The sequence below is a fragment of the Saimiri boliviensis genome, chromosome X (genome assembly GCF_048565385.1).
Source record: "Saimiri boliviensis isolate mSaiBol1 chromosome X, mSaiBol1.pri, whole genome shotgun sequence".
NCBI lineage: Eukaryota > Metazoa > Chordata > Mammalia > Primates > Cebidae > Saimiri > Saimiri boliviensis.
Genome location: NC_133470.1, coordinates 123,369,297 through 123,391,686, shown reverse-complemented (window position 1 = coordinate 123,391,686; position 22,390 = coordinate 123,369,297). Strand labels below are relative to the sequence as shown.

General features: G+C 39.2%; 1 protein-coding gene across 4 annotated transcripts in view; it reads right to left on the bottom strand.

Annotated features, from left to right (window-relative positions):
* Nucleotides 1-5,539: 5,539 nt before the first annotated feature.
* The window catches only part of DCX (doublecortin), a 112,371-nt gene continuing 95,520 nt past the window's right edge, over nt 5,540-22,390 (bottom strand). For 3 of the 4 annotated variants that reach the window (XM_074391445.1, XM_010346350.3, XM_074391446.1), the window contains exon 6: nt 16,119-17,324. In XM_074391445.1, the coding sequence (XP_074247546.1) occupies nt 17,092-17,324 (233 nt within the window). In that variant the 3' untranslated portion in view covers nt 16,119-17,091. Of the gene's footprint in view, nt 5,619-16,118; nt 17,325-22,390 lie in introns of those variants that run through there. The other variant, XM_003935847.4, reaches the window with a different exon arrangement.

The window sequence follows — 22,390 nt, the reverse complement described above, 5'->3', positions numbered from 1 at the left end:
AAAGAAAAGTCAAAGAGACACACAAGAGGTAGAGTGGCAAAAAGCCATTGATTCCCTCAGGTTATTTATCCAGTAACGAGAAATACTAATGCCTTCAAGTCTTTGCCTTAGTTACAAGGTGACTTCTGTTGTGCCATCTGACCTCTCCCAACTAACCTGCCCTTCTGATCCGGAGCAGAAAGATGCCTTAATTCCCAAGTGAAATTTTGTACTTCCCTAGTCTCAGGCATCCAAGGTAAGAAACACCTCTGATTCCAGAAGGTGTTGAAGCAACTAAGGGCTTAAAAAATTAGTCTTGTCTGCTGGGCATGGTGGCTATAATCCCAGTATTTTGGGAGGCTGAGGTGGGCAGATCACTTGAGGCCAGGAGATCAAGACCAGTCTGGCCAATGTGGTGAAACCTCATCTCTACTAAAAATACAAAAAAATAGCTGGACCTGGTGGCACACGCCTGTAATCCCAGCTACTCGGGAGACTGAGGCAGGAGAATCACTTCAACCTGGGAGGTGAAGGTTGCAGTGAGCCAAGATTGTGCCACTGCACTCCAGCCTAGGAGACAGATCTGTTTAAACAACAACAACAACAACAAAAAAAACAAGTTAGCCTTGTCAAATGATAGCCAATGTCTCACTAGCTAAGCCAAAGTGGGAGGTCTGCATAGCTCCTTAACAAGGAAACAAGGCAGGAAGCAACAGTAAGAGGCTAGGGGTAAAGACCACACTAGACTTTTAGAGATGAAAACACGCTCTGGGGACCAGGCTTCAGAAGAAAGGGAGGGAAGGCACCTTTTCCTGAAGGGGTAAGTGGGCCAACATTCCCATGTCCCACCCCAGATGAGCTCCAAAACACTTATGCTTTACTTTTGAAACCAGTCTAGGACTAAAGGCCAAAGCCCTTGATGCAGTGAGAGCAATACATGAGTAGGGCCTGGAAATGGATCCAAGTGGCCCTATATGGCCAAGGACAGGTTTCAATCCCTTTAAAAAAAACTGCCTTTTATTTCCATAACAAACTGGACCACTATAAAAGAAATCATTCAAACCACACTGTCTTAGTGTTTCTATCTGGGGAAGTCTCTTGACACAGATGTTTCTGAGGTGGGTTGATCTTTGGGAACATTCCCATTAATGTGCTGGAGCTCGTTTGGGGGATATAGGCATCCCTGTTCTCCTGTCCTAGGGATATGGATTTTTAAAAAATAAAAGTCATTTAGAATCAAATGTGTGGGGTGATTGGGAGCAAATGTACCCAGGGTATTGAAGGGATTAGGAACACAGATAAAATTTTGTTCAAGGTAAGCACTGGATCACTGGTCTAAGACTTGGATTGGGTGATTCTAAGAAGAATCTCAGGGTTCCTTGCCTTCTTCAAATAGCTACACATCCACTTTCAGGTTTCTTGGTTACTTGAGACTGGGGAGGAGACACAGGAAGGATAGAGGAGTACCTGAGGATTGGGGTAAGCCCAGGAGGAGGTCTCTTAGAACTGTACTAATAAATACCCTCTTAGTTCCCAGGAAGAGCCTTGTGGCAAAGAATACCACGTGTTTGGACCCTTTTGCCCTGGTTTCTGCTGTGGAAGGCCACAGGAGCAGTGTACACAGGAAGATGGGAAGAGAGTATAGAGCACACAGCTTGCTATTTTGGTGCAAACACAGAAGCCAATGTTTAACATCAACCAGGGTACATTTTAGTCACAAAGCCCCTTGCTTATACCTGGAAATTGTCCCCATCAGAGCAGGACGGCTTTGGGGACATTGTGGATAAGTGCAACCACAGCAAGACCAGGTTATTTTCTCTAGTTGATCTCACTCCCATATTCTAAAAGAAAGCATTGCCAGTGAATGGTAGCCACATTAGTTTTTTAAAATGTTGAAAAGCCATCTCAGAAAGTCAGGATGAACAAAGCTATTATTCCACTATTTCTTTCTCTACTCTGGAAACAAGAAACATTTCCCTCAGCCTGGAAAGACCAACCATTATGAGTGACAGGAGGTGATCTGACAGGGAAAACCAGTCTTCCTCCATTCCATTTTGGCAAGGTAAGAATTCAGGGGGCTATTCACAAGGCTCCTCAAGATGGAGCAGTGCTCCCCTGAATCAGATGGACAGGGCCAGGGACCCCATTATTCCTACTGGCCCTTGATGCCTCCCTCTCTTTGAGGACATCTGCAACCCATGCGGATAGGAACCATGTGAGTGCAGGGAAAAGGGGCCATATTACGTTGCTGAGTGGATTTCCCACTGAGATGAGGACAGCAGCATATGGCTCCAAAATGCAACATGACCCTGGGAAAGAATTCTCAGGAGCCTAGTAGAAGGCAATACTGCTCAGTGGGAAAAGGCCCTGGAATAAGAGCCAGGAGATGTGGATTCTAATCCCAGTCCTGCTCCAGCCAGCTGTGTGACCTTGGGGAAATTACTTTACCTCTGTGTCTTGGTTTCCTGGCCTGAAGAATGATAAATTTGGAGTAGAGGAGTAGATGATGTGATCTTAAGGTTCCTTCCAGCTAGAAAACGCTATGATTCAATCTAGGCTAATACTAAAGTCCATAAGGACACAAAGCAGTCATGCTAATGGCTATCCTTTCCAAAACAGTGAAGAGAAAAGGAGCTTTTCTCTCAGTTTACCCCTAGTTAACACTACTTATGAAGTTAGTTGTTCAGCCCAGCCCCCATATATACATTTTCCCTTCTTTGTCCCTATTTCTATTTCTGTAGGGAAGAAAAATCAGGAGGTAGGAACAAGCAAGAGATGGATTGTGTGTGTGTGTGTGTGTGTGTGTGTGTGTGTGTGTGTGTGTGTGTGTGAGGGAGGGAGGGAGAAGTATAGGGAGTGGTGGCAAATGCTTGCTGACTTAATGGTTGCTGACTGTGCAGAAATTAACACAATGGGACTTGAGTGGTAAAATTGGATTGGGTAAAATTAGGAGTGAATGACAGGGGTGGAGGAGCTCAGTTACAAACAAAAAAATAAATTTGCCTTGAAAAATGGTCCAATTTAACATGTAATTAACTATTGGAAACTTGAATTTTGGACTACACCATCTCCTGCCCCCTCCAAAATGGCAGTAAAGAAACATTTCCTTATCGTTGATTAAAAGGAAGATGGAAAATGTACTATTGTTATTGAAGATTGTTGGTTCAAAGGTTATCCTAAAGAAAATATGTCCATTTAGTGTTTTCTAATAGTACATACACCACAATCAAGGAAATGCTCAGAGAGCTAGTGTGAGGTCCAGGCATAAGGAAATCTGGATTCTTCCTCTGGTTCTGCTCTTAACGAGCCTCCATTTCCTCATCTTAAAATAAAGGTGTGGACTAAATGAGAACTAAAGTGAGACTGTGGGTGGAGTCTTTGGGGGGTGGAATCTGGCCTGAAGTTTAAAATTAGGCCTCCTACCATTCTTTATGCCCACACCCCTAAACCAAGTATCGCTTTTCCTCAATTAACTATGAAATGTTCTGGGAGGCACTAAGAAAACCCTGAGCTTCTAGAAAGAAATAGGGGCTGAGTAAAATGGGCTTATTTATGGTTTTGAGTGGGTCTACAAATAAAGGTGGGGGGCAAAAAGAAATTCTTATCATTTGGGGTTCTTCGATGACCAATTTCACCAGAAACAAGTACTCCATCATCTCACTTTTCCTGAACCAAAAATGTTTCTCGTAGCTACAGACATCTGAAACTTGTCTAGGGGCATCTGAGCTACCCCTACCACCACTGGGTTCCCCCCTACAGAGTGCATAACAGCAGTGCCACCAAGTTGACACCAATCCGTTAAGGGGTGTTCTGTAGTATTTCCTAATTGTGAAGCAGCTGCAGATGCACACACACACCCACCCCCCCAACACACACACACACACACACACACACACACACACACATGCACCACCCCCTCCCACCACCACCACACATACACAACAGCAAGCTCATTCCATTTAAAGTGGAGGAACAACTGCAAGTCATTCAGTAGCCAAACAGCAGCTTGGCTTCGAATGCTGTGCCTTTCAAAATATCTGCACAATTACAAAGAAATAAGGAACTCTTCATATCTGCTAAAAGCAAACACAGAATTGGCATGCATGGCCTTCACTTAAATTTAGTTGCCTTTGCTATTATGGGCTACGATTACAGAAAAAAAGCAGTGTTATAAACCTGTATCTCAAAAGACAGAGAACTATTTCAAATGATCAGTCCTTAGTAAAGAGAAATCCTTTCTAATGTTAAAGACAAGTGAAAGATTTGTGTGTCTTCAGTATGAAATATTAGGATTATAGATAAAAAGAGTTGCTTAAAATATGCTGTAACATTTCATTTAAAATATAATTAGAATGTCTGGTCCACATTGAAATTATTAATGCAAGCATAACTGTTAAAAAGCTATCAAAAACTGATTCTATTGAATTGGCCTCTGCTATTCATTTTGTTTTCTCCTGGAGGTTACTGTTTGGCAGTGACAGCATAATTTCTAAACTACATTATTATTCTGCTTTTTTTTTTTTTTTGGTAAATTTTCTTCACGTGTTTTTTAGACAAAAGAAAAGTCACCAGTTTACAAAAAAAGGAGCCCGAAGAGTTTGCTCCTGAAATACCGAAATGAGTTTTTATAAAAAGGATATTGATTTCTTGCTATAAAAAGAGACTGAAAGGTGTCAGACCTGAAAACAAATTCTCACAGTGTTTTCAGTGTTGGCTGTTAACAAGGCATTCAATAGAACAGAGATAGATGGATACCATACAGTTCATGTAATCATGTGGTATGTTAGACAGCCTCCTAGAGGAATCAGGTATATGAAGTCCCCTACTCCAAACTCTTATCAATTGCTTATTGATTCCAAATTGACTCAGTGGGGTGATTGACCAGGAATTCACTGTGCTTTATAAACTCTTCTGAAATGTCTGCAGTATTTTCCAATTCTGCCTATTCTCTTTTAGTTAACCCAGCACCAGGATCCTAAGCATCTGGTGTCACAATTTTAAGTTGCTGGTATTTCTCCCCATTGACAGCCAGAATTGGTACTGGACAACAAACCCAGGCCTCAATCAGAAGTGAAGAGAGAGGCTGGGGAGTTGTCTTGCTGTCCTTCCATGGTCCTCCACCATTCTTGAGATCCAGAGAAAAGGGGCACTTGTGTTTGTCATTCTTGGATCTGCTAATGAGCTTTTATTCCCACACAAACATTTTAAGTGTTGTATATGTAAACAGCCCTCTACAGGAGGAAGACCGTATGGGCAAAATGAGACAGGGCAAAAATAACGCAGGCACCTAAGCTTTCCATTGAAAGGTCATGGACTAGCACATTTTGCATTTCTGGAAGGTTGCCCCAAAGGATGGTAATCAATCTATCTCTCATAATTGGTAACTGTGGATCAGTGGCCCAGAGGAGAAATCACAGGAAAATAAACCCAACATATTACAGTGTGTTTTTCAAAATAACAACAACAACAACAAAATAAAAACTTGAAAGCACCAATAGCCCTGTTGGACACTTGAGCAGAAGTACCCTACTATAATGATAGGCTTGGATTTGTACTCTGGACTCTGAGAACTCTCCCCTCCTTTACATTGAATCGCCAAGCGAGTCTGAGTCATCCAAGGACAGAGGCAGGTACAGGTCCTATAAGAAGAGAAGAGACAAAGTTAATTCTCCTTTTCTTGATATCTTGAGCTCTGGAGTGGCTGTTTTAGGTTTTTTATTAATGCTTTCTGTAATTTTTACATTATAATTATAGATTCACAGGAAGTTGAAAAAATGTATAGGGAAGTACCCTTTTACTAATGTACCCTTCACTCAATTTTCCCTAATGGTACCATCTTGCAGCTTAATATGCAATAATTTGTGTGTGGGGTGTGTATGTGTGTGTGTGTGTGTGTGTGTGTGTGTGTGTGTGTGTGTAGTCCTGTGCAATTTTATCATGTGTGTATATTTGTGTGACCATCACCATAGTCAAGATATGAAACTGTACCTTCACCACAAGGCCCCCTTGTGCTACCCCATTAGAGCTCCATCCAACCCTCCCCTCATCCCTGAGCCCTGGCAGCCAATAATCTGTTTCCTCTCTCTGTAATTTTGGAATTTCAAGAATGTTGAACCATACAGTATATACATTTGGGATTGGCTGTTTTCATTCAGCATAATTCCCCGGAGACTCGTGTAAGCTACTATGTATCAAGAGTTTGCTCCTTGATGTTGCTGAGCAGTATTCTATGGTACAGATGTAGTACAGTTTGTTTAGCCACTCACCTGCTGAAGCACACGTTGAATGATTCAAGTTTTGGGCTACTGCAAATAAACCTGCTGTAAACATTCCTGTACTGTATAAGTTTTTGTGTGATCATACATTTTCATTTCTTTGGGACAGACACTCAGGAGTAAAATTGCTGAGTCATATGGTAATTGCATGTTCAGTTTTGTAAGGAATGCCATACTGCTTTCCAGTGTGGCAGTACCATTTACAGTCTCACCTCCCAACAACGAAGTATTAGTAATTCAGTCTCTCCACATCCTCTCCAATATTTGATGTTTTCACTATTTTTTTTTATTTTACTCATTCTTGTGGATTTGTGCTGATATCACATTGTGGTTATAATTTACATTTCCCTGGTGGCTGATGATATTTAACATCTTTTCATGTGCTTAGTTTTCATCTGTATTTCTTCCTCATTGAAATGTTTCTTCATGATTTTATTCATTTCTGAATTAGATATTTTTCTTACTGGTAAGTTTGAACAGTTATTTTATATTCTTTAAATAAGCCTTTAATTAGATATTGGGTTGCAAAGATTTTCTTATCTCTATCTTGTCTTTTCATATCTTCACACCTTTTGCAGGGTCTTTGGCAGGGCAAACATTTTTAATTTTGATGAGGTCCAATTTACCGAATTTATCAGTTTTTAATTTATGGATTTTACTTTTGTTGTCAAGTCTAAGAATTCTTTGCTTATAATCCATCCTTAGTTAATTTTTGCATAAGGTATAAGATTGAGATCAAGAGGCCGGGCGCGGTGGCTCAGCCTGTAATCCTAGCACTTTGGGAGGCCGAGGCGGGTGGATCACGAGGTCAAGAGATCGAGACCATCCCGGTCAACACGGTGAAACCCCGTCTCTACTAAAAATACAAAAAATTAGCTGGGCATGGTGGCGTGTGCCTGTAATCCCAGCTACTCAGGAGGCTGAGGCAGGAGAATTGCCTGAACCCAGGAGGCAGAGGTTGCGGTGAGCCGAGATCCCACCATTGCACTCCAGCCTGGGGTAACAAGAGCGAAACTCCGTCTCAAGAAAAAAAAAAAAAAAAAAAAAAAAAAAAAAAAAAAAAAAAAAAAAAGATTGAGATCAAGAAACGTTTTTTTGACAGAGTCCCACTCTGTCACCCAGGTTGGAGTGCAGTGACATGATCTTCATTCACTGCAACCTCTGCCTCCCAAAGTCAAGCACTTCTCCTACCTCTTAGCCTCCCGAGTAGCTGGGATTACAGGAGCTCACCACCACGCCCTGCTAATTTTTTTATTTTTAGTAGAGACAAAATTTCCGCATGCTGGCAAGGCTGGTTTCAAGCTCCTGACTTCAAGTGATCCTCCGCCTCAGACCCCCAAAGTGCTGAGATTACAGGCATGAGCTACCACACCCGACCATGACACTTCTATTTTTTGCCTATGGATATTCAGCTGCTCCAGCAGCATTTATTGAAAAGACTTGTCTTTCCTCCACTGACTGAGATTTGCACCCTTGTCAAAATCTGTTGTGAATACATATGGAGTTTCATTTCAATCTTCCAGAGAATTTTCAGGCCCTGAATAAATGATAGCTGGGAAAATGTACCACATCTACCCACTTTCAGCTTATTTTCTGATGCTTCTAGGAGTTGGGATTCCTGGATCCAATACTGCCCCAAGCCTTATCTCTGTCTTGAGGAGGTGGTGGACTGGAGATGACATGGCACTGATTTTTCTCATTGCTCCAGGGGCTTTATTTGAAGATCCTTGTGATTCCTCCATCTATGGTCTAAATTCATGGTTTTTAACTCTCTCCCTCTCTCTCTCTTCCTTCCTCCCTCTCTCTCCCTCTTTAAATCCTCTATTCTAATTAAATCTTGCGTGAAAGCCCGATATATGGCAAAATCTCACTCAGTTCTACCCTTCTCACCTTCCCTAAATGGAACACAATATGAAAATCACATTTTTTCCATACATGCTATCGGTAAGTTACCAAAGAGAACTGGAAAACACAGAATCAATTCTGTGGCTACTTTTACAGCACCCTCACCTCCACCGCCTTGCCACTGCTTTAGTATCATAAGGACAAGAACTTCCATAGAGGATTGTTCAATAAAATTGGAGAACACAGCTTCTCCTTAAGGTGGAGAGAAAAGCAGAAATGAGAAAGAGGGACAAGCGTGCAGGGGAGAAGGACTTATTTATCTAACATTGAGAATTTATCTAACATTGGAAACGCTTTTTGCTGAGAAAGAAGTGACAGGAAAACTTGTAAGCACCTTAGAATGAAAAGAGGAGTAAAGCATAATCAGAAACCTAAGGTTTAGTCCTGGATAATTAATACTATGACATTGAACAAGCCTTTGAGTATTGGTTTCTTTATCAGTGAACAATATGTAAGGTTTCTTCCAGCTCTGAGACTATAATTTGGGAGTCCTAAAGGAATGTTGAATGATTAAGAAACACAAAAAAGGCAACTACAGCAAATAGACTCAGGTCTCGTCAACCTACCATTCCTTTGCTGTAAGTCAGGGGTTGGCAAATTTTTCTGTAAAAGGTTAGATAGTAAATATTTTAAATTTTCTTTGCTGGTCACATATGGTCTCTGTCACACATTCTTCAATGTTTGTTTGGATTTTGTTCTTTTACAACCCTTTAAATATGTAAAAAACATATTTTAGATTGGGAGGAGTCATCCGTGCAGAAATAACCAAGGCACAGGCAGGATTCGGCATCCCTGTTCAAAACTACCGAACAAAAGTTTCTAAGAAAACTGATAAACAGGTAGGATGTACAATACCAAGGAAATACTAGAAATGCAACAAATATATGTAAAATGGAATTGAGGCAAAGTGGCATACAATGTAGTTGCATCTCTGAAGGGATTAATTCTGAAGTACTGGAGTAACGTGAACATAGTCAAAAGTATCTTTGAGCTCTGGACTTCCAGAAAGGTGGCATAAGACCCTCTGAATATCTGTTCCTCAAAAAATGCAGTAACACTGAAAACATTGGCAAAATTAACTTTTTTTGGGACTCTAAAACTTAACCAAAAACTTGCAACAGTCCAAACAGTGTTGAAGAAAAACTGATGAATCTTGTAAAAATACTACGATTTTTGGTGTTTCGACTTGGACTATTTCCCTTTTCCCTCTCTCCAGCTCCATGGTAGCCTTGAAAAACGACAGTCACAACTACAGTACCTGTGAAAAACAGCAACCTAGTAGTTACTGGAGGATGCAGTTGGGGATTTGGAGCTCCCCAAATAACCCATTCCCAGAGAATTGTCACTCTTTGACCTGTGCGGTAGCTCCCTGGAAACTCCCATTTACCAGGTTCTTCTTTTTTTAACCTGACTCAGAGCACACTCTCTGAACAGCCTTTTCAGGGGACATTGATCAGTTGCAATTGTTTAAAAATCATAGCTGTATGAGGAGGAGGGCAAAAGTTGGGGCAAGTCAAGCTGCTGAAAACCTTAAAAGGAATAATGTGTCTACAGGGATAATAGACATAGAATAACGTATCTACAGGGATCTTTGAAAAGCTCAAATATTCCTGGGAATCTAGAAGGCCACGCACAAGTTCAGGACTGGGTGTATTCTTAGAAAAGAAGTGAGATGGCCCTAATCTCTCCACACTGGCTGACCCTGAGGCCCTGTCCAAGCAGCAAGAGGTTGTAAAGTGCCTGGCAGAGCACTGAAATCATGTCCCAACACAGGAATAGAGCCCCTCGGCAAAGGCTAGGAGTCTTACTGCATCGAGGCATTTAAAGAAAGTAAACAAAATTATCCTTTTCATTCAACATTATCATTATCAGAAATAAAGAAGAAATTAAAGCATTCCCAGATAGATACAAACAATTCATTGCTAGCAGACCTGTCCGCAGAGGAATACAAAGAGAATCATCCACAGAGAAATTAAAGGATACTAGAATTCAAATCCACATAACTAAAAGAATAGTGAATGTGTAAGCAAACACAAAAGTCGGTACGAATTCATTTTTGTAACTCTTTCTTTTTTAAAAAATAAATTTTACTGTGTATATTTGAAGTTTGCAACATGATGTTATGGGATCCATATAGATAGTAAAGTAGTTATTATAGTAAAACAGGTGTTTTTTGTTTGTTTGTTTGTTTTGTTTTTTTGCTGGCAAGAGCAGCTGAAATCTACTTACTCCCTAGTACAATTTTATTACCTATAGTCCTCATATTTTACATTAGATCTCTAGATGTGTTCATCCTATATATCGGCTACTTTGGATCCTTTAACCTACGTCTCCTGATTTCTTCCCCTTCTGTCCCCAGCTGCTGGTAACCTCTGTTTTATTCTCCATCTCTATATATTTGACCTTTTTTTTTAGATCCCACAATGAGATCATACAATATTTTTCTTTCTGTGTCTGGCTTATTTCAAAAGACAACTACATGAACTAGTAATTATAAGAATCTGTTGATGGACTTATTATGTATAAAGATGTAATTTGAATGTCAGTAAGAGAACAAAGGAGAGGGAAAGAAACAGAGCTATGCTACAGAAAAATTTTTATATACAATTTAAATCATTTGTATTAATCTTAAATAGAGTGCATTAAAATGTGAATTGTAATCCACAAGGAAACCACTAAAAATATTACTCAAAATGAAATTAGTAAAAATACAACAAGGGAATTAAAATGGTGCACTAGAAAAATATATTTAACACATAAAAGGCAAGCACTGAGTAATGAACAAAAAAAATGATATAACATATGCAGAAAATAGCAAAATGGTAGATGTAATTCCTACTTTACCAGTAATTATATTAAACATAAGTAGTTAAAGCAATCCAATTAAAGGCAGAGACTGCAAAATAGATTTTTCAAAACATGATCCAACTCTATGCTGTTTAAAAGAGAAACAATTTAGAATCAAACTCACAAATATGTTGAAAGCAAAATGATGGAAAAAGATTTACCATGTAATCAGTAACTAGAAGAGAGCTAGAACTGGTATACTGATGTCAGAAAAAAATAGACTTTAAGACAAAAATTATTACTAGAGACAAAGAAAAACATTTTATAATGATAAAAGGAGTCAATATATCCAGAAAACATAAATATAAATATTTATGTATCGTAACAGAGTACCAGAATACATGAAGCAAAAACGGATGGAATTGAAAGTAGAAATAATTCAAGTATATTAGGTGAAGACTTAAATATCCCACTTTCAGCAATGGGTATAACAACTAGATAGAAGAGCAACAAGTGAATAGAGGACTTGAACAATACTATAAACAAATACACATCTATGGAATACTCTATCCAATGAGAGCAGAATACATATTATTTTCAAGTGCCCATGGAACATTCACCAGGATAGATCATATGGTAGGCCCTAAAACAATTCTCAATAAATTTAAAAGGATTTAAATGATACAAACTATATTCCTTGGCTACAGTGGAATTAAATTAGAAACAATAATGGAAAGATATTCAGTAAATTTATATATGTGTTGAAATTAAACAGCACACTGATGAGTAACCAGTGAGTCAAAAATGAAATCACAATAGAAATTCAAAAATACCTTGAGATAAAGGAAAATAAAATCACAATACACCAAAACTTATAGGATGCAGCTAAAGCAGTTTTCAGAGGGAAATTTATATGAAATGTTTCAGATATGCTAGCCCATAGAAACAGAATCGATTAGTGGTTGGTTGCCAGGGGTAGGATTGAAGGGGAAAGGGTTGTGACTGCTAACAGGTAAGGGGTTTATTTTGAGGGTGATGAATATAGTCTGAAAGTAGATAGTGGCACACTAAATTATGTTTAAAACCACCAAACTGTATACTTTAGAGGAGTGACTTCTATACTATGTGAATTATATCTTGATAAGCTGTTATTTTTAAAAGTACCTTTGAAAATCCTTTATATTGACAATTAAATACTGTTTATGTTGCTTTTGAAAATGCAGCCATATACAGCAATATGCTTGTGTGTGTGTGTGTGTGTGTGTGTGTGTGTGTGTGTGTGTATGCATATGTATGTACGTAGTGATATTCAGGACACAATGACATGTACAAATGTAAGAGACAGTTTTATAGTTGTTTGCTCTATTACTATGTTGTGACTATTGATGAATTCCATTAAGTTAAACTTGTATATGATGAAACAACACTGTAATAGAAAAAGCACAGGATGAAGAGTCTGGAGACTTAGATTCTAGGACTACCTTTACCATTTAACTTCCCTTTTCAGGGCCCTTGCTTCCAGATTTTAAAATTGAGGAAGATCTTTAAGGTTTCTTCTAGTTGCAAAATTCTATAAAATGCAATGATTCTATTTTTTTTTTCTTTAGTTACACCAAATCAAGAGAAATGGGTCAGACATTGTCAAGTTAGTGAACTCCCTGGGTATTTTTTTAGGCAGTACAAAAGGGCCTTTTAATAATATGGAAGCCACTTTGAGTCCCAGCACACTGAACCACTGGGCTTTAGCATTATTCATGTGACAGACACTTAAATGGAGTTGCTTGGTTGGTGGAAAAAATTATCTGAAGACTCTGAAGGAAGTGGGGATAAGGCCCAAGGGTAGAATCCTAAAAAGATTCCACTTCTAGCTGCTGTGAGACTCTGAATGAATGGCATCAGATGCAGGATATGGAGATAATTCATAGAACTAGGCATAATTATGAACTTCTGAATGCTGTACCTCTATCAATTTATTTCGTATTCAAAATGTATTTTCTTGTGTGGGCAGAACAATGTTCAGGAACAGGAATTATCTCAACATTCTGTTTTTGTTGATTGATATGTAGAAATACAGAAACATACCATATTGCTTAACAATACAAATAATTTGCACCTGAAATTCATTTGCTTAGTCCCTTGGAGCCCTACAGAACAAAATGTTTGTAACAAATACAGCTGTGCTGGCAATACTATTGTGTTAGGGAAAACAAAAAGTTGGTCTCTGGTCCAAGGAGCTTATAGTCCAAAGGAAGACAGGGAGGAGTTTTGAGAAATCTGGCTTTTAGTTTGGGTTTTCTATTTCCCAAACGTGCCCTGTACTTTTATGATGGTGTGATTTTTGTTCTTGGTGACTTTTTTTTTTTTTTTTAAAGCTGGCATGCCTGTTCTCTTCCCCAGCCACTTAAATGTCACCTCTGTGAAAAGCTTTCCCTCTCTCCCACCCTCCCGCAGTAGGATGCCTTTCCTACCCTCCTTTGTGCTCATGCAGTCCTGTTAGCTCTTGATCATACTACCCAAAGCCACTTTAATATTAGAGTAAGTTGCATTTGTGATCTAAGGGTCAGGACCCTACTTCATTCCTCAAAGGGCCTCTCCAAGCACTTACAAGAAGGCAAGAGAAGTCTGGAAACAGAGGAGAATGCATATTTAAATAACAGTAGTTGTATCTTCAAATAATATGTTGAATATACTTTCCTCTAGTCTCTAGACAACTTTGCATATAAAATGCCTCCAAATTTCAAGCCATTGGTGCAATCACTGATCTGAAATTTTAAAAATTAAATAAATCAGAGAGCTTCCTTATGTTTCTAGATTTTTAAAAAAATCTTTACTATGTACTTTCTCCAAAGGGGATATTTAATAAATTTTTGCTGAATCTTACTGGGATTGCCTTTCCTCTGCACCTCTTTTGTCTCATCTGTAAAAGGAAAATGCTATCTGTTCTGTCTCTTTTACAGGGATATCACAAAGGTAAATGAGAAAATGGCTGTGCAATAGAAAAAAGCAGTATGAAAATGCAAAATGTTGTTCTCGTTAGCTATCCAAGGATTTACTTCATGTCCATATTGTGACACTTGAGTATGCGGACTTTGGCTAACCCCATTGCAGCTGCATTAAAAAAGATTCTTCATGAACTGCTTAAGAGAAGAAGCCAAGAGGCTGATTACAGCTTAGGGCCCCTCCACAGCCATCAAAAGTTACCAAAGGGATGCTGGGACTTCAAGTTTGTTTCCAATTGTGCAGGAGGAAAGTCATGGCCTCAGCCATCTGCTTCCTGTCTCCATCATGACTCACACCTTTCAGGTCCACTTTCCGGAAGTTCATATGAGATCTGCTCAGGCCTGCTGCCCAGAGACTTGATGGTGTTAAGGTTCAGGTAGCTATGTGAAAGGAGAAGCATGAATCTAGGACCTGAGACCCAGGGAGACTGACACAAGGTCATAAGCTTTTAGCTTATTCAGAAAAACCAGTTCAATCTCCATTACTGGTAGTGTAAGCATGATGCTATTGCTTCTCTTAGGATGTACTGAGAGGATACAACATCACTACTATGATATTCCTGCCCCAAATTCAGAATCTGAATATATTCACAATGAAACATCAGACAAGCCCAAATTGAAAAGCATTCTACCAAGTAACTGGCCTGTACCCTTTATTTCTAAAATATACTGTACTAAGAGATACAGAGTCTTAGGAACTTTTCCAAATTAAACAAAACTAAAAGGACATGAGAACTCACAACATGTAATTCTAGATTGGATTTTGGACCACAAAAAGAACGTTATTAAAGCAAATGATAAAGTCTGAATATGGACTGTAGAGTATATAATAGTTTTGTGCCAATGTTAAATTTCCTAATTTTGATGATTGTGTTATGGCTATGAAAGAAAAAAATCCTTGTTCTGAGGAACTACATACTGACATATTGAGGGGTAAAGAGGCCTACTGTTAATCTCAATGGTTCAGAAAAAATAATATGTACTACATATTTATTTGTGTATGTGTCTATATATATTATATATGTGTGTGTGTGTATATATATATATATATATATAGAGAGAGAGAGAGAGAGAGAGAGAACACAAGAAATAAGTAAATGAGGCAAAATACAAACAACTAGTGAATCCCTGTAAAGAGATACATAAGTTATTATTTTTGCAACTCTTCTGTAAGTTTGAAATGATATAAAAATAACGAGCTATAAAAATAGTAAGAATTATACCAAATTTAAATGTTTATTTAAAAACTTGCTCTAGAAACTGATATAATGTGTTACTTAACATTTGCTTGCTTAACTGTCTTTAAAAAGTAATCTTCAAACGAAAATGAAACACTGAAAATTCCACAGTTAAGAAAACCGTGAAGCTCTGACAATGCCGCCACCTGTGAGCTTGTTCTAGTCCTTCAATGGTTAGAATTGAGTCATAAGTGCCTGCAAGCCCAACCAGGAAAAATAGTTTAACAATACAAACACTCACCTTGGTGGACTTACGGATGGAGGGTCCTCGCCTAAATGACCTGAACATGTGAGTTGAAAAACTGAATGACTCAAGTGTGCAGACCAAATGTCCAAGCTGCCTTCACACTTTAGGGAAGGTACCGATGGAATATGCTAGGGTAAGTCATGCTTCCCAGAAGGAAGGTGGGGGCAGAAAGGCATAGGGCAAAGATATAGTAAGAAACTGGGTAGTATAGAAGGTGCTGTGTGGACAGTGGAATGACAGAAGTAGACTATTCCCATCTTGGCATGTCCATATTTTCAAGCTTTGCTGCTCAGCAAAGAATAACTAAAAGCCAAATGTAAAAACAATTTTCATCCATCTCATAATCTCTAGGTAACACTGGTTACACAGAGTTCGGCAAATACTTCTTTGGGGAAATGAAATAGCTCAGCAGGACAATGAGAAAGTTCTGGAAGGTTCAATAGCAGAAGTTAAAGAGGTCATTAAAGCAATGGAACAGACATTAGAAATTATGGGGCAGGCAATAGCCAGATTAGCAAGGAAATTAAAAGACTGATATGGAAAAAAGAATGAAAATGAATGTCAGGTAGTGGTGTGTTGTTAAATGTTTAGCAACTGACTTTCTGTGAGAAAAAACAACCTTGACTTACAGTATTTGTTAATTTCCATGGTGTAAATATTCCCACCATGGCTAAATTCAAGTTACAAACATGATGTCACTCAACACAGGGTTGAGAAGCAAGGTACACAATCAGCTCTCACCACCTAGTGTGAGCTGGCTCCAGCATACCACTGATGGTGACTTGGGTATCACTCTCGTACCTAGGTATGTTACCCTAGTAAGTAACTTAAACTTTCTGGCTCTCAACTTCCTCATCTGTAAAATGTCAAACCTCATAAGATTAGAGAATCAAGTAAAACTAATTTATCTCCATCTAAGGTGTCTTCCAGCTCTGAGTATCTCTGGTTCTGTGATGCAGTTAGCCATATGGGTGGCTCTTCGCCTTTTACCATCTCACATCATGTCCTGTGGGCAGGAAAAAAATAAAAGAAGCCTACAAGAAGTTGCTCTACCTTATGGTAATCAGAAAAGAAGCCACATTAACACTGCCTTAAGTGTAAGAGGTTCAAGGCAGTGATCACTCTAGATTTTCTACACTGAGATTTCTGGGTGAGAATCTGTTTGGGTAGTGGGGCTAGAGAATTGACGTGCTTCTGTTATTTAATGATATATTTATTTGGAATACCTTAAGGAGTATACATGGTGACCATGGCCGATGCAATGTGTATATGTGATCTCTTCCTACACTGCACCAGAATCTGCATAGTAATGAAGAGTACGCTGTGAAACTAGGAGCTATTCATTTGTTGATGTCCAGTAAATCTAAATGGAGTAAGCAACTCAGTGCAACTTTTTGGGACTGCTAACTTTGTCATTTACACTGACTGGTGCCTGGTGACATAAAGTGCTCTGAAGACCCCCTTTGCTGTGTCTCTGAATTGGGGAGACAAGTGCTCAACCCATGTCCCAAAACATGGTTTGGTTACCTCATTAGCTTTGGAGACCTTTTTGAGACCCTTTGGAAGAAGTGCTAGAATATAGCAGGAAATAAATAAACCAGGAATTGGAGGAATAAATAAAAGTGACTAGAAACTTGCTCCCTGCTTGGATTTCCAGAACTTCAAGCTAATAGAGCCAGATGAACAAAATTTCTGGCCTTAATGTGCTGTCGAGTTAGAATGGAAGAGAAAACTTTCATCCAGCCATTCAGGAAACTCCGAGTGCAAAGAGGTTTAGTAAGGTATAAGAGACATAATACCTTGTGCTTCCGGAGGCTGCCAGGACTGGTGGGCGTAGAGATGGGAGACTGCTTAGACTTGGGGGTAGAGAGCTGGCTGCTGGAGGTTCCGTTTGCTAGCCCAAGGCAAGAGAAAAGGAAGGGATAAAAATCAACAGCATACAAAGGATCAAGTTATCCTTCCCCTCTGAAGACACTAAGAACATTCAAACGAGGTACACAGACAACCAAGTGATTTGGTGAGTAGAACAAAGTGAAAAGAAACACATTCCTCAAAAGGACAAGAACTGCAATCCTCAGTTAATTGGATCCCTGTGCAGTGCAAGGCCGTCATCCTCCCACCCTTTCCTCCTCGGTGCTTCCCAATCACAGGGGTCTGTTTCTTTTCATTCTTTTTCATATTCATTCCCAGGTTTGCCCCAACATCTTTGGGTGGTAGTCAGGGAAGGTATTATTTTGCTTTAATTTTTCAGAGGACAAAATGAAACACAGAGAGGTTATGTGCCTAACCTTAAAAGGGAAGAAATATGGGTGATTTTAGACCAGTGCATATTTCCTTTGGTGGCAGATGATGGGGTAGCTGAAAGACAGTCCCATTGTCAGTCTCTCTCCCTCTCTTTTCCTGCTCATGCCCCACCACTGTGCCTTTCCTACCTCATGCTACATGTGTGAAAAGAACAGGAGGAAAGAGCGAAAATAGGCTGGTCAGGAAGAATGAAAGACAAAGTGGAGGAGAAACAGAAGGTGAAACATTTAAAAAAGCCTCAAGCAGCAGAATGGGCAGAGGAGAAAATTGAAAAAGAAGGAGAGAGACAGAGAGACTAGGAATAGAGGAGAAAACAGGCAAGGAAGATGGTAAGAGATAAAAAGAGAAGGAGGAAGTTGAAACAGGGAGAAAGGCATAGAGACACATAAAGGTCCAAATTGGTAGCCACGGTCAGGGTGCACCCCCATTTGCCTCTAGCCAAGAAAACGCTGAAAATAAGACAGTTTCTTTTTTTTTTTTTTTTTTTTTTTTTTGAGATGGAGTTTCGCTCTTGTTACCCAGGCTGGAGTGCAATGGCGCGATCTCGGCTCACCGCAACCTCCGCCTCCTGGGCTCAGGCAATTCTCCTGCCTCAGCCTCCTGAGTAGCTGGGATTACAGGCACGCGCCACCATGCCCAGCTAATTTTTCACACCTTTAGTAGAGATGGGGTTTCACCATGTTGACCAGGATGGTCTCGATCTCTTGACCTCGTGATCCACCCGCCTCGGCCTCCCAAAGTGCTGGGATTACAGGCTTGAGCCACCGCGCCCGGCCGACAGTTTCTTTTTAAACATCTTTATATTCTATTGTGTTCTTAAATTGTTTCATGTTCCCTCACTAATAAGCTTTTTAATATGCAACCACGAACAAAGAAATGTGGTATATTAAAAGGGAATAATTAAACAGCTTTCAAAGTGGATTTTTGTTCAGACATATCATGCCAAAGTATTTTTTAAATTTTAAGACCATTGTTAAACAGAGATATTCTAAAATGTAACAAAGGCAAATATCCTGAGGGTGTGTGGAGAGTGGAGGAGAGAGAGAGTAGGACGGAGAAAGAATGTGTGTGTGGGGTGGGGAGAGAGAGAGAGAGAACAGAAAATTGAAAATGTTAAGCAGAAAGATGGCCTGAGAGTGTTACTGTTAGTCCCATAAGTAAAGCTTAAACTGCTGTATCATGAATATTTCCTGAGGATATATTCCTTCTACACCGCTTATGGAAATATTTCCCTAGGTTCTGGAACATGTACATCAGCTGTAGAGATGGAAGAGACATCAATGTAGTGGATGCTGAGTTTATTTGAGTGCAAGTGAGCTAAAAAATGGACACTGAAGTGAAGATGAATCTGAAACAGGCAAATCAATAAAGACCAAAGGTAGATAATGGTTCCCAGGGGTTGGAGGAAGGGCAGGAGTTTGAAAATCTGCTAATGGGTACAAGTTTTCTTTGGGAAAGGCCAAGATATTCTGACATTAAATAGTGGTGATGGTTACACAACTCTATGGCCAAATTAAAACCCACTGAGTTGCATATGTTAAATTAGTGAATTACATATTATGTAAATTGTATCTCAATAAAACCCTTTGAAAAAGATGAATCGGAGATAGAATCATTCTACCGTAACAACACATAGGCTGAGAGGATAGGAAGGGTATTCTAGGTATTAGAATTGCCAACATTCTTTCATGTTAACAACCCTCAATAATGTAAGCATTGAAGGAACAGACTTCAAAATACTAAGAGTCGTCTATGACTAACCCATAGTTAACATCATATTGAATGGGCAAAAGCTGGAAGCATACCCCTTGCAACCCAGCACAAGACAAGGATGTCCTCTCTCACCACTCTTATTCAACATAGTATTGGAAATTCTGGCCAGAGCAATCAGGCAAAACAAATAAGTAAAAGGCATCCAAATAGGAAGAGAGGAAGTCAAACTATCTCTGTTTGTATGTGACATGATTCTATATCTAGAAAACCCCATAGTATCTGCCCCAAAGCTCCTTGATCTGATAAACAACGTCAGTGAAGTCTCAGGATACAAAATCGATGCACAAACATCACTAGTATTCCTAGACACCAACAACAGCCAAGCTGACGCCAAGTCAGGAATGCAATCCCATTCATAATTGTTACAGAAAAAATAAAATTCCTAGGAATACAGCTAACTAGGGAGGTGAAAGAGCGCCACAATGAGAGTTACAAAGTACTTCTTAAAGAAATCAGAGAAGACACAAACAAATGGAAAAACATCCTATGCTCATGGATAGTAAGAATCAATATCATTAAAATGGCCATAGTTCCCAAAATAATGTACAGATTCAATGTTATTTCAATCAAACTACCAAAGACATTCTTCACAGAACTAAAAAAACCTATTTTAAAAATCATATGTAACAAGAGAAAAATATAGACCAAATAGCCAAGGCAATTATAAGCAAAAGAACAAAGCTGGAGGCACCAAATCACCTGACTTTAAACTATACCACAGGGCTACAGTAACCAAAACAGCCTGGTACTGGTACAAAAACAGACACATAGACCCATGGAACAGAACAGAGAGCCCAGAAATAAGGCCACACACCTACAACCATCTGATCTTTGACAAAGTTGACAAAAACAAGCAATAGGGAAAGGACTCCTTATTCAATAAATGTTGCTAGGATAACTGGCTAGCAATATGCAAAAGATTGAAACTGGACCCTGTTCTTACACCATATACAAAAATTAACTCAAGGTGGATCAAAGACTTAAATGTAAAACCCAAAACTATAAAAACCCTGGAAGACAACCTAGGCAATACCATTTAGCACACAGAACTTGGCAAAGATTTAATAATGAAGACATCAAAAGCAATTGGAAAAAAGCAAAAATTGACAAATGGGGTCTAATTAAAGAGCTTCTGCACAGCAAAAGAAACTATCAACAGAGTGAACAGACAACCTACAGAATGGTAGAAAATACTTGCAAACTGTGCATCTGACAATGTCTAATATTCATCATCTATAAGGAACTTAAGCAAATTTACAAGAAAAAAACAACCCCATTAAAAAGTGGGCAAAGGACATGAAGAGACATTTTTCAAAAGAAGCCATTCATGCGGTCAACAAGCATATGAAAACATGCTTCACATCACTAAACATCAGAGAAATGCAAATCAAAATCACAATGAGATACCATCTCACAGCAGTCAGAACGGCTATTAATAAAAAGTCAAAAAATAACATACTGGCAAGGTTTTAGAGAAAAGGGAATGCGTATGCACTGCTAGTAGGAGTGTAAATCAGTTCAACTATTGTGAAAAGCATGTGGTGATTCCTCAAAGAACTTAGAATTACCATGTGACCCAGCAATCTCACTATTGGGTATATGCCCAAAGGAATATACATCATTCTACCATAGCAACACAGGCATGTGTATAATCACTGCAGCACTATTCACAATAGCAAAGACATGCAATCAACCTAAATGCCCATTCATGGACTGGAAAATGATAGACTGGAAAATGAAAATGTGGTGCATATACACCATAGAAAACTATGCAGCCATGAAAAAGAACAAGATTATGTCCTTTGTAGTACCATGGATGAAGCTGGAGGCCATTATCCTTAGTAAACTTACAAAGAACAGAAAACCAAATACTTTATTTCTCACTTCTAAGAGGAAGCTGAATGATGAGAACACATGGACGCAAAGAGGGGAACAACAGTCAATGGGGCCTACCTACTTGAGGGTGGAGGGTGGAAGGAGGGAGAGGATCAGAAAAGTTACCTATCAGATACTATGCTTATTACCTGCTTAACAAAATAATCTGCACACCAAAGTCCCATGACATACAGTTTACCTATATCACAAATCTGCACAGGTATCCCCGAACCTAAAATAAAAGGTAAAAAACAAAAAAACAAAAAAACAAAAAACAAAAACAAAAAAAAACCATTGCACCAGCAGGAACAGACATAAATGTGTGAGAAAACACATTATGTTTACAGAAGTGCAAGTCACGCATAATGACTCAAGAACAGGGTGCCAGCAGGGAGTTTTAGGAGTGAGGCTGGAGACTGAGGATAAAGGTCAGATCCCTGGGGGCCTTTTTATGTAGCCTATTAAGAAGTTTGCATTTAGTTTCTGAAGGAGAGTCACAGAAGAATTTTAAGCTGAAAGTGATAGGATCAAATTTGCATTTTAAAGCTCCAGCAGCTGTGGTTGGTTAAGACTCAGGGTACAGTGGGAAGGAGTCGGGTAGAAGCAAAGAGGTTGGTTAGAAGACACTGCACTAATTCAGATGAGAGATGATGATGGTTCACTAAGTCAAGGGTTGGGGGCAGGGAGGGAAGGGAGACAATGAACATCATGGTAGATAGGGACCTAGCGGACAGATAAGCATATAGTATTGTGTTTACATACCATATAAGCCAACCAAAGAACATGACCTGTGCCAAACAGCATCAAGAATGTGGGCACTAAACTTTGTTAAGGCACTAGGCTTTTTTGTAAATAAGGAATGCACTTCGGAAAAGGCAAGACTCTTGCCTTTGGAATTGCAATGGGGCAAAGCAGTCAATTACTCTTTGTAGGAAATGAAGGAGTTAATGGTTGAACGAGTTAATGGACCACCTCCAGTGCCTGAGGGCTTCCCCAGCAGGACCTGAC